Source organism: Micropterus dolomieu, linkage group LG12 (genome assembly GCF_021292245.1).
Source record: "Micropterus dolomieu isolate WLL.071019.BEF.003 ecotype Adirondacks linkage group LG12, ASM2129224v1, whole genome shotgun sequence".
Lineage (NCBI taxonomy): Eukaryota > Metazoa > Chordata > Actinopteri > Centrarchiformes > Centrarchidae > Micropterus > Micropterus dolomieu.
Genome location: NC_060161.1, coordinates 7,287,479 through 7,302,708, shown reverse-complemented (window position 1 = coordinate 7,302,708; position 15,230 = coordinate 7,287,479). Strand labels below are relative to the sequence as shown.

General features: G+C 40.4%; 1 protein-coding gene across 1 annotated transcript in view; it reads left to right on the top strand.

Annotated features, from left to right (window-relative positions):
• ehbp1l1a (EH domain binding protein 1-like 1a) overlaps positions 1 to 14,045 on the top strand; it is a 47,641-nt gene extending 33,596 nt beyond the window's left edge. The window contains exons 9-19 of the mRNA XM_046065171.1: positions 6,302 to 6,476; positions 7,090 to 7,256; positions 7,336 to 7,384; positions 7,473 to 7,985; positions 8,080 to 8,128; positions 8,320 to 8,363; positions 9,130 to 9,241; positions 9,602 to 9,701; positions 9,909 to 9,982; positions 11,032 to 11,146; positions 11,980 to 14,045. Of these exons, the coding sequence (XP_045921127.1) occupies positions 6,302 to 6,476; positions 7,090 to 7,256; positions 7,336 to 7,384; positions 7,473 to 7,985; positions 8,080 to 8,128; positions 8,320 to 8,363; positions 9,130 to 9,241; positions 9,602 to 9,701; positions 9,909 to 9,982; positions 11,032 to 11,146; positions 11,980 to 12,073 (1,492 nt within the window). The 3' untranslated portion in view covers positions 12,074 to 14,045. The remainder of the gene's footprint in view (positions 1 to 6,301; positions 6,477 to 7,089; positions 7,257 to 7,335; positions 7,385 to 7,472; positions 7,986 to 8,079; positions 8,129 to 8,319; positions 8,364 to 9,129; positions 9,242 to 9,601; positions 9,702 to 9,908; positions 9,983 to 11,031; positions 11,147 to 11,979) is intronic.
• The last annotated feature ends 1,185 nt before the right edge of the window (positions 14,046 to 15,230 follow it).

The following is a 15,230-nucleotide window of genomic DNA, read 5'->3' as shown; positions in this document are numbered from 1 at the left end:
TGATATGGATGTAGGATGGTTAACAGAAAAGGGGTCATTACTGAAGAGGCTTCCAAAGAAGGGGGTCATATTTAACACATCGAATGACAACAGAGAGATGATGAAGAATATGGTTTCCTGTGTACCATCCTGTCCTAAAGTGTCAAGCATGCCCGGTTTCCCATCTATTCCAAGTCCCAAAATAGTGTTTTACAGCCTAAATGTAGTCAGCCTCCTCCCTTTGTGCCCCCTAGTTTCTATCATACCGGGATTTTCATCAGTTGAAAGGCACAAGGAACACGGATGGGTTGCTGAACTGGGTCCTCTGATGCACAGAATGCAAAAGACCATTCCGTTTAGAATTAACAGCTCACCAATCACCATATACAAACCGAACATCATGATTGCTATGGGCCCTTCTTGCCCAGGAGCATCAAAGATTTCAGGCTTCCCTTCGGTCCCCCGATTCCATATGCTGAGTCTTAGACATGTTTGCCCCAAAGTATCCAGTTTGCCTGGATTTGCATCCATTGAAGGGGGCTCAAAATTCCAGTGGCTTTTTGATCCACACACTTTGTGTGATCAGCCATCAAAGGAGACACTTTTAGTGATATCCAGTCCAAATCCAGACAAAGAAACTGTGAAGACAATGTTGGCTTTAGCACCATCTTGCCCAGAAGTATCCAGGATCCCTGGGTTCCCCTCTGCACCTCAAACTAAATCCAAGATTCAACCCAGTATAATCAATTTTGTACATTGTTTCTCCAGTACTTCAAGTCTCAAAGGATTTGCATCCATGACTACAGTCCCAAGCACAGAGTGGCTAAATGAAACAAAGCCCATTTTGACAAAGCCTCAGGAGAAGAGGGCAGAAATGACTTTGAAATTTGCTGGACAGGACCAGCTATATTGTTACAAAATGAAAAGCATGCTGAAATTAGTTACATCCTGCCCAAAAGAGGCCAGAGTACATGGCTTTCCTTCTGCTCAAGTTGCAAACAGACAACCAAACATGGTCAGCTTATACGCATCTGCTCCATGTGTTTCATCTGTTCCTGGTTTTCCATCAGCAAGGATGCTAAGCTCTGAATGTATAAATATACAAACTAGGACAACACACAGCAAGATCCAATTTCAGGAGGTGCACAATGAGAAGATTTTTCTTTTTGCAAAGCTTCCAGTGAAACATAATCATGCACAAGATGAAATGAAGTACATGGTAGCACTAACTCCATCATGTCCAAATTTGACTCGGATTTTTGGGTTCCCCAGAATTTCAGAATTGAATCCAACAGAGAAAGAAACAACGCCTGTTCTACTTCCTTCTTCTACTCAGAAACATACATCACAAGAATTGCCTCATGCACAGTCAACTCAGTCACATCTCAAAGATACAAGAATTCCTGATGTTCCCTACAGATCTTTTAACAGCCCCAGCACAGCACTTGCATTTGGTGAGACATTTACAGTGTTAAGATCGAGGTCATATTCACCTTACTTTGTCTTGTTTCTTTTTGTGTATTTTACTTGCTTTACTTGCTTTTATGACAGAGGAGAAATTCAAAGGCGATGCAAAGCAAAATATAGACCTTGTTGTAGATAACAGGTAAGTGGAAGAGCCCAGTGCTCTTGCATTGTTTGCTGTGAAAGAGTCCAGTTTAGTGCTTGCTTAACATGGACTGTTAAATAGCATGACACATAAATGGTAGTTTTAGTAACTTGACAATACAGCGCATGTTAAATGTCTTTATGGATTTCATAAAATTTTTTATGGTACTCCTGCATGAGTTATCTGGATCATGCCTTAAAATCATTTATATTTGGCTCCTCAGCAAATCACAAATAGAGAGGGTAACAGCAGAGGGAGCCCAAATAATGAAGAAGCTATTGGACACATCAGAGCCAGCAGCGGTCTTGGGTTGGGAAGTATTGGAGGCAGAGGGAACAATAACAGAAAAACAGGCAGAATCCACTGTGTCAGCAAAAGAGGAAGGGAGCTCGGGATTAGTAAAAGCTATTGTGGGTGTTTTCCACAAAGGGTAAGTGTAACACTGATCTGAAACTAATAGTGTGAAACATGCAACGTAGTGTGCATCGATTATTGGTAAGCCTAAATGCAAACTGTGATTTTGCCACTTTATCATACATTTATATATTATATTACATTCTATTTTCTAACACAGATTTTAGTTTTTCTAATACTCACTGGTTTTGAGAATAAACTCCATGTTTATTGAAATCATTGTTTTTGCATGGCTCCATGTTTCATGCACTCACTCCAGTATCCGTGTCTCACAGTTATGAAACAGTAGCATCCATTTTGGGGCCATCTAGCTCACCTTTAGCTGAAGTGGATCACCAACCCAAGGTTGTCTCTTCTGTGGATCTGAAAGACAAGACACTGACCCCTTCCGATGAGTTATTTCCACATTTTACTGACAACAGCTCTCTGATGCAACAGATAGAGGGCCAGTTTGAACATAATATTGAATATCCAACAAGTGCTGAGCCTTACATGGTGGACTTGGTAGGTGATCAATCAGCATCTCCATCACCAACTACCGACAGTGATAATGGGTTTTTGGTTTGTGCAAGTATGAAGAAATGGCCACCATTGACCGAGGCAGATATCAATGAAATATCAAAAGAAGACAGTGAAATAGTAGAGGAACAAGAGACTGTTCTTGATCAGTGCCATTCAAAGGAGAGATCATTCACTGGGCAGGACTCTGTTCAAACTTCAGTGTACGTTGAATATTTGTTAGCAAGGCACCAGACTGAGACAGAACAAGATGAGGTTAGAACAGTGTCATCTTCTTCACAGCTGGATAAAGGGTGAGTGCTGGGGGAAGTGTTTGGTTGCACGGTGTGACAGTGTACATGTTCTGCATTTTTGGTGATAACATTGTCTCTTGTTGTGCTTATGAGCGCTTACAACTCAGGAAGTTGGGATGGCAAACTATTTGTTATAGCTGTAAGGATTGGCATTGTGATGTGGAATGGTAATATTGCCATTTTTGTAGTGTCTTACGTAGGTGTTGTAAACTGAGGCTAACTTTGTCTTTGTGTCCTTCATGTGCTGCTGTGTCATTTCAATGACAGTGTGCATGCACAAAGGTAAAGCAGAATATTGGAAATGAAGGTCAGTTTTGTTTTTACAACGTGTTAGATTTGGTTGCTGTCTTTTTGGTTGAGCAGATTAATAGTTGGTTGGGTATAGGGTGCATGGTGCAACTAAATGACAAAGTAAAAAATAGCAAATTCTGAAGCTTGTCCTTTCTTTTCCTTAAGCCCCCAACAAACAAGCCAGGAAGAAATGTCTGCCACTTCCCTACAGCCTACATTAAATGAGTCACTGACAAATGCCAGTGTACATAGTGAGATACTCATGGACAAACCATCGGAGGACATTAGTCCAGTTGGACCACAAGCTGACGTTGCCGTCCCTCAGCGAGGCAGAAAGCCCAAGAGAAAAGTTCCAGAACCTCAGCAGAAAGGGTGTCAGCAAGAAAAAGACACTGTTCCGTTACGGCCACTCAGAAGGAAGGATAGTTTAACACCTGAATCTGATGGTTCAGTCCAGTCTTTTAGGAAAGATGCTACTGGTGAGATAGTTCCCACACAACCTGCCACTGTCCCATCTTGCAGCATAAAATGTGGTGACCATAGACAAAAAAGCCAATCCATGAATGTTGTCCCTCCTCCTCGTGTGAAAAGAAGAGATGATAGTTTGCCGCATGAAACTCCTCAGAAAACTGTCCCTTGCAAGCCTCTGAGGAGAAAAGTCAGTGCTACTAGAGAGACATGTGTTCCAAAAACTAATGACAAACAGAATTTGAAAGCCCATGTCAGTTCTACCATGAAAACATCTGATCCTGTTCCTCCTCAACATTTTGAGAGAAATTCTGTGGTCTCTGGTGCTCTTGAACCTGTACAGAGCATTGATACACCCTGTCAAACAGCCACTGGAATGATCCCATCACAACCTGTAGGAAGAATAGACCAAACAACCAAAAAACACTCTCAACAAATTGATTTTGTTGGGAGTGCAGCTCTACTGGCAGACACAGAATTGGTCTGCTCTAAGGACTCAGAAAAAACCTCTTGTAGCCCAGAATGGCCCAAGAAAGATATTAATACATCTGTCAAGGCCTCTCCTTACATAATTCCTTCCTCAGAAACAAAGGAAATTGAGAGCATCACCCCAAAGCCAGAACCAGAGACATTTCATTCTGAGCAAACTGCTTCTCTCTCAATCATCAAGAAGATACGTCTTCCACAACGTGACAAAATATTGCCTTCAAGCAAATCTCGCAAAATTGCCAGTGGTGAGGAAATTATGGCACAGATCTTAAATGTTGCAAACAAAGAGTCAGTAAAACCAGTTGAAACCAGTCAAATCGAGAACACTGTCATGGGTGATGTGGAAGAAATAAAGCAGCCGAATTCAGTGGGTGAAACGTCTGTTGATACGGTTGACATCACGTCTTCTCAGAAATTAGAGGATGCATCAGAGATAACAGAGGCAGAGAAGGAAAAACAAACAACGCTTTGTATCTCAAGACCTCGTGTGAAGATACGTCTCAGCACATCTAAAGCTTCCTACGGTGAAGAGGCACAGTCAGCGGGGCAAGGTGGTCCTTCATCCATTTCCTTAACAACTAAAGAATTGTCAAAGGTGCAAGACAGAAAGGACTTTCCCCCTCTTTCTCTGGGTGATCAGCTTGAAATATCTGCAGAAGAAGTGGGTCGTCTAAAGTTGACGAGAAGCAGATTAGCCAGTGAGGGCAGTGTTCAAGTAAAGGATGGTGATGTTTCAGAGAAGACACTACAAGCTTCAAGAGTTCCTGTACCAAAACCAAGAGTAAAGAAACGTCTCAGTGGTTCATTCCCACATGACATTACAATTTGTGGTTCACCACCTCCTTGCCTGCCAGACGCAGTAACTGACACCACTGGTCATGAATCTGTTCAACAGAATGAAAAGTCAAGCTTTCCTGTTCCGTTGCCCCGGGCCAAAAAACGTCTCAGTGCGACTTATTCAGACAGCACACCACCTGTAGACAATTTATGCCCCCAAGAAATGGAATTCTCTCAGACAAAACCAGAGGATAAATCTGTCAATAGCAAAGAACAAGAAACAAAGAAAGACTCAACATCGCTGGATTCAAGTGTGATCTCTGAAGGAGGTTTTGTCACAATCCAAGGAGAAGATGATGGCGAGTCAGAGTTGGAACGGGAAGTGCTAGCAGCAATGGGAGAGGAAGAATTTCCTCAGGCTGACTCTGTGGAAGATGCTGAGAAGGCACTGGATGAAATTATTGGAGGCTGGACCTTTACAGATAAACCTGTTGTTACAGATGACCCAGAGCAGGCTGCAGAGGCAGTGTTGGAGCAGGCTGACATTGAAAAAGTCCAGGTTGCTGCTTCCACTGTTGCATCTTCTCAGGATGACTGGCTACATGTTGAGGATGATAAAGCCAGTGAACCAATGGAAATAAACTCAAGGAAGGAAGTGAGGGACGAAGAGTTGGACTTTGGCTTTGTGTCTGTAGATGTAGTTGCTGGTTTTTTAGAGGAAGGAAGGTAAGATGAATCTGTACACGTTAGGGTGTGGGGGTGGTGCACTCATTACTAAGATATATGTGTGTGTTTTGACGTATCCCTCTCTCCACACAATAGAAATTCTAATTTCCATGTATTTTCTAATGATCTAATATGGTCTGTGTATGTTTCATATAGATATATAGGTTTCATTAGCAACATTGTTTGCAAAGTCATCAATTACCAGTGTTTTGTTGTTTGTAGGGCTGGGCGATACGGCCAAAAATGTTACCACGATAAAAACATTTCATATCATTCGATATCGATAATAATCAAGGTAAATGTCAAATCGTTGTTTCTTTCACGTTTAAAGGCTGATTTTTGCTCCTGAGTGAAAATTGAAGAAACCAGATGGTTAATTATGTGGTTAAACTTTTCTGGATGCTCAGAATGTGACAAACATCAGATCACAAATCTGAGGTAGAACATTAAAAACTATTTTGATCAAATCTTTTTCAACAAATATGATTTCCTCAACAAAATAAATATTTTAATAGAAAAATTAATTAAATTAATTTGTTCGTGATTCAAATTAATTAAACCAGATATTTATTGACGATATATATAACATTTATTATATTGTCATTGAGGAAAATTATATTGCGATAATTATCATTATTGTTTTTTTGCCCAGCCCTAGTTGTTTGTGACAAACATTGTTTTCAAATCTGTTGTGGAATGTATTACTCACTTTGCATTGTTTTGTGTGTCTTTCCAGACAAATGGAGAGAGGAGAAGAATCTTCAGGTCAGCCTGTACCTGGGCTTTGTGGCAAGAAGCGTTTGAGTGGTTCTTACCTAGACGACACCAAGTCACAAGTTGCTGGCTTCCACCAAGCCAGTGAACCAACAACACCTCAGAAAATACCTGCAGATGGGGCTGCCTCTCCGGAAGTATGCCAAAGCTGCACTTATTAATGTTTATATATTAACAATTAATCAAATGACTATTTGTAATGTGCAAGATTTTGCTTTGAAACTCAGAAAATTATCACCAACTTCGCAGTTACCCTCAGCTTCAAGGAGATCCTTGTTGGTTCTGGTTTTCTGACCTGCAAACTCCGTTATTATCAACTTCATTTCCAGCAGCAGCAAGCAGCAATTTTCAGAAATGTGCTGATAAACCCACTGTCTACTTGCCCAACACCAATCAGCAATCAGTCAGTTAGAGTCTAGCTGGTGAAGAAAGTGTAGATTAGACATTAATCAGGTTGACAGAAACACAACTCAATGCTAATATTGCTCTGTGTCTGACAGATCTGTTAATTGGCAACAATGCTACATGTTTGTTAAGTAAACATATTTCATATGTCAAATATATTATGCTTCTGTTATTCCTCTATAACTAAAATGGCAAGAAAATCCATTTAATAATGGTCTTTATTCAGTTACAAGCTCTGACTCACTTCATAGCTCAGGGAGGTTCCTGGACCACATTGTCTTAAATGTGATCTTATAATATTAATATTAAAATCATTCCTCAATATTGTTTTTGTGTGTGTTATAGAGCCTTTTGGCCAGTCCCATGTTGGTGACATCCAGTCAGTCTCTACTGGAATGGTGTCAGGAAGTCACACAGGGTCACAAGGGAGTGAAGATCACCAACTTCAGCACCTCCTGGAGGAACGGCCTCGCTTTTTGTGCCATCTTACATCACTTCTACCCAGAAAAGATGTAAGAAACAGTTGATATTTGGTCTACAGATAAAAAGTTTGTTTTATGTGTTCATTTTGTCTTCTTTTTTTGTGTGTAGTAATTTTGAAATGCTGGACCCGTATGACATCAAGCGCAACAACAAGAAGGTGATAAACTAAATCTGTTGTACATTTTTCATGTGTTGGTTGATAAATCCTAATCTGATCCCTCCATCTGTGTTTCTACAAACTGCAGGCCTTTGATGGCTTTGCCGAACTTGGCATTTCCAGACTAATGGAGCCTTCAGACATGGTCATGTTAGCAGTGCCTGACCGCCTCATTGTCATGACTTACCTCAACCAGATCCGCACCCATTTCACAGGCCAGCAGCTCAGTGTGCTTCACATAGAGAAGGATAGCAGCGAGTCCAGCTATGCAGTAGCCAGGGACAGGGAGAGCCAAGAGGACCCCGAGGCAACTGTTCGCTACTGTGCCCAGAGGCTCCAGGAGGAGGGTATAAGTCTTGAGACTAATGGGACTGCTGGCACAGGAGAGAAGGACAGTAAATCCAGTAAGGATGTGGTTCCACCTCCCAGAATCAAACGACAGCAGATTGCTGGGGCAGGTGGGACTCAATTACCAGTGGCACCACCAAGGACTCATTTCCTGTCCAAGTCAGGTTTCTCTCATGTTAAAGATGCTGATCTGGTCAAGAAGCGTAGGTCACAGCGGAGGAGTGGGTCGCTAGATGAAACAGACATATCAGTGGTATGCTACCTTATTCATTTATCCCTTTTAAATACTTATTATTACCTTTTCTCTTTAACTTCTCTTGTTATATGAGGAACTTTTTTGTCTGCAGGTTGTTGCAGGGCATGAGGACAAAGTTACCCGGAGGAAGTCAGAAACTGGTTAGTCATTTTTTGCTGTCAAAAAGTCTCACTACTGAATTAATATATCCACCTTTTTAAAACTTGACCCTGTCTTTTGTTGCTGTATTTGGACATGATGATTTGGAATGTTTTTCCATTGATGAAATTAAAGTTGTTAGGCATTGCTTCATTTATACAAGTGGTACAGTTAATTTCTGTTTGTCTCACAGAGAGAACAGAGGCTGCGGTTGAGGAGGGAAAACCTGAAGGCCAGGTCAGTTAGCCTGTCTAACACTCTTTATTATAAGGAGTACATTATGGTTAGACTATCTCACACTTACTCAAAATACATGCCTTTTTTACTCCAGTTTTTTACTCTACCAGTAACATTACCACCAACTGTCGGTTCACTTGATTTTGTGTGTGTTCTACATTACCAGTATACTGTGTATCGCATTAGCTGGGAAGTTTGACATCAAAACAATGTAAAATAAAGACATTGGTGACCCGGCAGCAAGCCTCTAGGAAGTGACATAGTGACCCAACTGTGGAATTACAATTTCCAGGTCTGTCACGTGATGCCTTTTTCCCATAAGCTTACATTGTGAAAGAGGCAGCTATAAAATGATAGATACATTTTTTTGTGCATCACAGAACCAGCGAAATTACTATTTTCATGGGGTAATTTTTCTCCTATATTTCTCACACTTTTTGACACATTTTACCCCAAACTGTTTCTGGCCCTACACATTGTGTATAAGCCCTTCAATGTAAAAGTCTACTGTTTCCACCCGGGCAACAATACAGCTACACCAAACGTTGTTTCCTGGCATGCACGTGACGCCGAAGAGAGCTGCTCACGCCTCGTCCTCCTCAGTGAGTGAGAGACTGAGAGAGAAATGGAGAGTACAGAGAGAGAGAAGTCCCCACCCCCTACCCAGTGCATGTTCCATGTTCCATGTTTGTACCACTGATAACAAAGCATAGATTATTAGATAGTAATTGGGTTTGTGTTTGTGTGTGTTTGGCAATCTATCCAGGACCCAAGCCAGTATGTGCTGAATCAGATGGAAGCCCTGGAAGCAGAACAAAACCATGTTGATAACAGAGCAGGTGTGGTGGAGAGGAAGCTCAGACAACTACTGGAAACGGGTAAGATCCTCCTAATATTGATACATTTTGAGGGAACAAAGTAATTCAATTGTACAAATTATTAAATTGAGGGAACAAAATTAGTCCATTTTCAGGGAATAGTATGTAACTTAAAGGCACTATGGACTAATTTTGGATAATTGGAATGTATCACTTAAATTTTGTCTGCCAAAACAAAACCAAAAGCCTATATACTGTATATAAAAACTGTAATAGTTAGTAATAGGTTACCAAATTTATTGTTAGCTGTTTCTTTTTGACTACTTTATTCACTCCACAACTCCATCATCCCAATTTAGGAAAGAAAGAGAAAGACTTTAGCTGACAGAGGAGTCACAGTAATGTGATTTTCTCCTGCAGGCAGTGACAAGGTGGAGGAGGAGAGGTTGATTCAGGAATGGTTTATGCTGGTCAACAAGAAGAATGCTTTAATCAGGAGGCAGGACCATCTGCAGCTACTGTAAGACATCCACAACACACGCAGCTGGAAACATGTACAGTATAAGCTGTAGAATTTACAGCACTGTATTCACAATTGGAAAAACAATCATGTGATGACAGCTGAGCCATCTCCATAACAACTGAGAAAACTCCATCTATATAAGACAACTCTCCTCCATAAGCACAGAAATAACACATCTTGTAATGCCTCTCTTGTGATTGACAGACTGGAGGAACAAGACTTGGAAAGAAGATTTGAGCTGTTAAACAAAGAGCTGAGGGACATCATGGCACTTGAAGGTACGACTTTATTGCTGAACATACTGCTTCAATCACACTCCAGAACACAGTCCATGACACACTGACACTCTTTAAGGGGAATTCGGCACCTTTTATGTGGATGTCCAGTCAGTGTTAATGGTAAATGCAGTAATTTGAAGCAATAAATTCCTCAGTGCGTGCATATTGACTGAGTAAGCAGAGTTCTCCTGCTCGCGCAGTGCCTACATGTACCAGGAAGCTAGAGTGGGTCACCCACTAATTTGAAGATTAGCTTCACCCAGCCCACTTGTTGAAGGGTCCCTGGGCAACATACAGAACCCCAAATTTTTGTCTCTGCCACCTACACCTCAGTGTGAATGTGACATGTAGTGTAAAGCACTTTGAGTAGTCAGAATATCTATCTATCTATCTATCTATCTATCTATCTATCTATCTATCTATCTATCTATCTATCTATCTATATATCTAGGGAAGTAGGGACTGGTTTCATTTCATTTTTCCTGTTGGACAAATAAGACTTTTATTTTGCACATGGAGTGGTTTATGTATATTGTAGGGTAAAAGCTTATATTAGGCTTTTCAAATCTGCAGAGCATGAGCAGAGCCACAGAGGTTAACTTTAGTGTTTATTGACAGAAATTTGTGTGTTTTCCCATTTGCGTGCTGCTCCTAACCTTTCACCATTTCATCATGTAAATCAACTTTGAACTAGAAAAAATAATCAGTGGAGCCCTGGGGAAAGTTATATTTACTGTCGACATTCACTGTTACTCACCAAATGCATTGTTTATCCCTGAGGTCTAACAAACTTGTCGGCTCTGCTAAGCCGATTTTAGCTGAAGTCGAAGTATTTTAAATCCAATATGGTTTACATCCATGTGGTCTAGCTTGCCATCTTCTTGTTCTTCTCTGTTGGGGTATTGCTGCATATCGTCTGTTAGGACAGAGACTCTCTGCCACTCCTTGTATTTTACACACTGGTGTTTGGATCATTTTCCATTTTTCTTTTCCAGAAAGTTCTTCTTACTTCTGTTCCTCTGTTTGTCTCTGTTGTCTTTGTGGTGCAGACTGGCAGAAGACTCAGGCCCATAAACACAGAGAGCAGCTGCTGCTTCAGGAGCTGGTTTCACTGGTCAACCAGAGAGACGAACTGGTTCACAGCATCGACGCCAAGGAGAGAGGGTGAGACACACTTAAAGGTCCCGTATTATACAAAATGCACTTTTCCATGTCTTTTCAACATAAATATGTGTCTCCAGTGTGTCTAAAGACCCCCAGACTATGTAAAAAAAGTGCTACAGTAAGGACGGGGCCCTTAAAGAGACAGGAGCTAAAATGGAGTGCTAAGACACAGAATGAAGCATAACATTGACCTCGAGTTCAGCATAAGTTACCATGGCGATGTCACCTAGTAAGAAGTGAACCACCATGGTAGGACTGAAAACCCAGGGTAAATTCTGACATTACCTCGCTAAACTCAAATCCCGCTTTATAGTACAGGTCCCAGGACCTTTATGCCTCCAGGACTCTGAGGTGTGCATGAAAGATTGTGGCCAACCCCTCCTACCCTGGACACAAACTGTTTTAGGCACTCCCCTCCAGGAAGAGACTGCAGCAGACTCTTATACCTCCCCACAGACACAGCACGTTACAATCTCATACAGTCTCTGCATATTGCACATATTCCTTGTACTTAACACTGAGAATTATTGCACATTTGTTTGTCAGTATTTTGCACATTCCTGCACAAACTGTCTGCTCCTTCATTCCAAAAAGATATTTTTATATAAATATTATGACATAATTTATATTTTCATTGCCAGTGTTCTCTTTCTATTGCATGATTTTTTAAAATCTTTCTTTATTTTCTTTTACTGTGTTTATTCATTATTGATAATGATTTTTTATTGATAATTAATTACTAATTTCTGACTAATTCTGATTCTGAGAAAGTGCATCTGAAACACATCCTGTGAAGACATCCTGTGACTCTTCTCCTGCCTGCTTGTCTTCAGAGCTCTGGAGGAGGATGAGCGTCTTGAACGAGGCCTGGAGCAGCGGAGGAGGAAGTACGCCAAACAGCAGAAAGAGAAGTGTGTGATGCAGTGATTCAGTCAGCGTCCAGCCACGAAACACTGGGTCACCTGTCTAAGAGAAAGTGGGTCAAGACGAAACCAAGAATGGGTGTTTGGTCCTGTTTCACCTGCTGTCAGATTGACTGGTGTGGCTTTAAGTCAGCAGTAAGAAGACGTTTAGGCCAGGACCGTCAAACAAAGGATCCAGGGAGGGCACTTCTATGAATTCTTCTGAGAACACACTGAACCAGTATGAGGGGGCAGTACATTTGAATATTCAGATGGTCCAAAACCAGAGTGAGGCTCTGAGAAATGTCCATGTTAAAGCTAGTTTTAAATAGTTTTGGTTTTCTTTCCCTTTTGAGTTTCTAAAATGTGGCATTAGGCTCCATTTTATGACCAAAGATCAAGGTAACTGAAGTGGGCAGTAGAGTCATTTCTACAAATGCAACCCATTTACCATTCGCTACAGAATGTTCAGCACCAAGGGATTCTGACCCACTTAGCAGAAGAGGCATCAGAGCCTCAGAGAGCCGTTGTACCTTTGGACTATTTGCTTTGCAGTGTGTGTGCTGTGGTTTTCACTGACTGGTTACAGAAGGTGATTGTGAATGTAAGGTGTGTTTGATTGACTGTGTTTGAGACTTGAAAACGTTTGGTACAGATATATGAGCTGCCAGAACCAGGAGAGACCAGGTTTGACCAGTGTTTGTTCGCTAAGGCTGACAGCAGCGATGACATGTTTGGATTGGACCTTCTGATAACCAAAATCTCGTGCCAGTACAAACCGAACGACAAAATACACGTTGCTTTCTAAACCCACCCATGTGAATGTTTTTGGATCTGTGGGCCCCCATCAGCAGAAAGAATTGTTTATCAGTGCTTTCCATATATGCCAAGAAATTATTCATATGTCCATTTTTTCTGATCTGGGTAAGGTTTGGTTAAGTTTAGGCTTAAGAAGCTACTTAATTAGGGTTAGGGTTAAGAAAGGAATGTGGTTCGGGTTAAAAAACAACTTAGATATGGTTATAGAATGATTGTGGTCACAGTCAAAGCTATATGTTGTAGGTACAACAACAAATACTGGTCCAGCCCTGGAGGAAACAACACTTTTTGAACCTTCCACAGTTGCCTTACTGTACGATGTGCTAACTGCCCGAGTTTTGCGCAGGATTTACTGATCATGGCACTTTCATTGGAATTGAATTTTGGTCACGTCTTCCAGCGCTTGTGTTTGGCTATGTTTGTTGTTTGCTTTAGTTTTTTCACAAAGCTAAAAATAGGTCCATTTGGAAATGAAAACATTGTATCTCATGTTTATGGTTTTGGTTTTTGAGATGATGAAATGTCATATCAAGTAGAGAAGCAGCCACACAGATTGGATTAGCTTTTTGGTCTGTATTTTCACTGTCATTTGTGTAGAAAATATTCATACAGGACAGAAGCATTTAGTGAAACAAAATGAGGCATGTACATGTAGGATTTATTTTCTTTTGGTACAGATTAGGAACAATCTCCACTAAGGTTTAAGTAGCATGTAATTTATTTTCCTGTTCAAAAATATGAAATATGAAATATTGTGTGAAGTTACAACTTTTACATTATGCAAATGTAGTTTTTCTGAAATAATAGGTGAAGATGTGAATGTGAATGTTTCTGCATGATGCATGCAAAAGCCAATATCATCATTTGCTGAAAGTGAATCTATCTCTTCCAAGAATTACAGGATACTTCCTGCTTGTTTTTGCAATGAAAATATCTGTGTTTTTACTTCAGTGCAAGGATTTCCTGTAACAGTGAGCTGGGCCTGAGAGATTTTGTTTTTTGTGTAAAAGTTTGCAGTTCTCATGTTGCCATAACTGCTTATTATAGCAACTCTGACCCACACTTGTGTAAATTAGTTAAAGGCTATCAAATGGATTGCTGTTAAAAAGCTTTTATTTGTTTTTATGTTACATTTGCACTATTTGTAAAGTTTGGAAATTACAAAAGATTTGAATGCCCACACATCTCTTGCAGTTTTATTTAATAGTATTCTATAAAACTATTAAATCTATTTATTTATCATAAGATTTATGTAAATAATATAAATCCATATTATATATATATACTGAACATACATAAATAATCCAAGGGTTTGTCCAGAATGTTTTTATTTCAAAATGTTAGCACCAATGGGTAAACATACTGTAGCCTACAACAGTAATGCTACACTGAGTATCCTCAGATCCCCCATCTCTTCTCTTCACCTCCATGCACCTAAGTAAACAAAACAACAAACAAAAAAACAGATTTAAGAAGGCCTATATAGAAACCACATAAACCTTGGTATACTTGTTATATTCAGAAGGTATCCTGAAGCTATGTTAAAATGAAACTTGTCACGTTGTACTCGGTGTGTTAAACGTTTTATTCAATATTAGCCATCCACCGCTAGGTCTAGCCCGCTCTTAAGACCAACTAAGGCCAGTTCGATGACAGGAAATATAGTACTGATGCGGTTTGGCTCCTGGCACCCCAGCAAAATATTGAAACCCCATATTTAATTGAAAATAGCACAAAGACAACTTTAAAATTTTGAAACTGAGAAACTGTTGTTTTTGGTAAATTATATGCCTGTTTAGAATTTGATATATATTCTATATACAATATTCACTTTTGGCCTCAGGTGAAGTTGCCAGTGATGGTCGTTCAGACTTGACGACTGTCGTTACAACAGTCAGGAGCACTAACGAAACAGCGGTATCGATCATCTGGACAGTATCTGGACGAGTATCTTCAACCAAGTCCAGTTGCCCTTGATTTTAACCTTCCTTGGATGCTCTTCTTTTAACAACACTCTGTAAGCGTCCGCTAACTGAGGAGATGTTGTGACCTTGAAAGTGGAATGTTTTCTCATTCTTGCTTGATGTAGGATTTCAGCTGCTCAACAGTTCAGGTCTCATTTGTTCTATTTTACGTTTCAAAATGTGACAAACATTTTCAGTGGGTGGACTGCAGGCAGGCCAGTTTAGCACCCTGACTCTTACTGAGGAACTATACTGTGTGTGTTTGGCATTGTCTTGCTGAAATAAGCAAGGCCGTCCCTGAAAAAGACGTCTGCTAGGCAGCGTACACTCACCGGCCACTTTATTAGGAACACCTGTTCAATTGCTTGTTAACACAAATAGCTTATCAGCCAATCACAT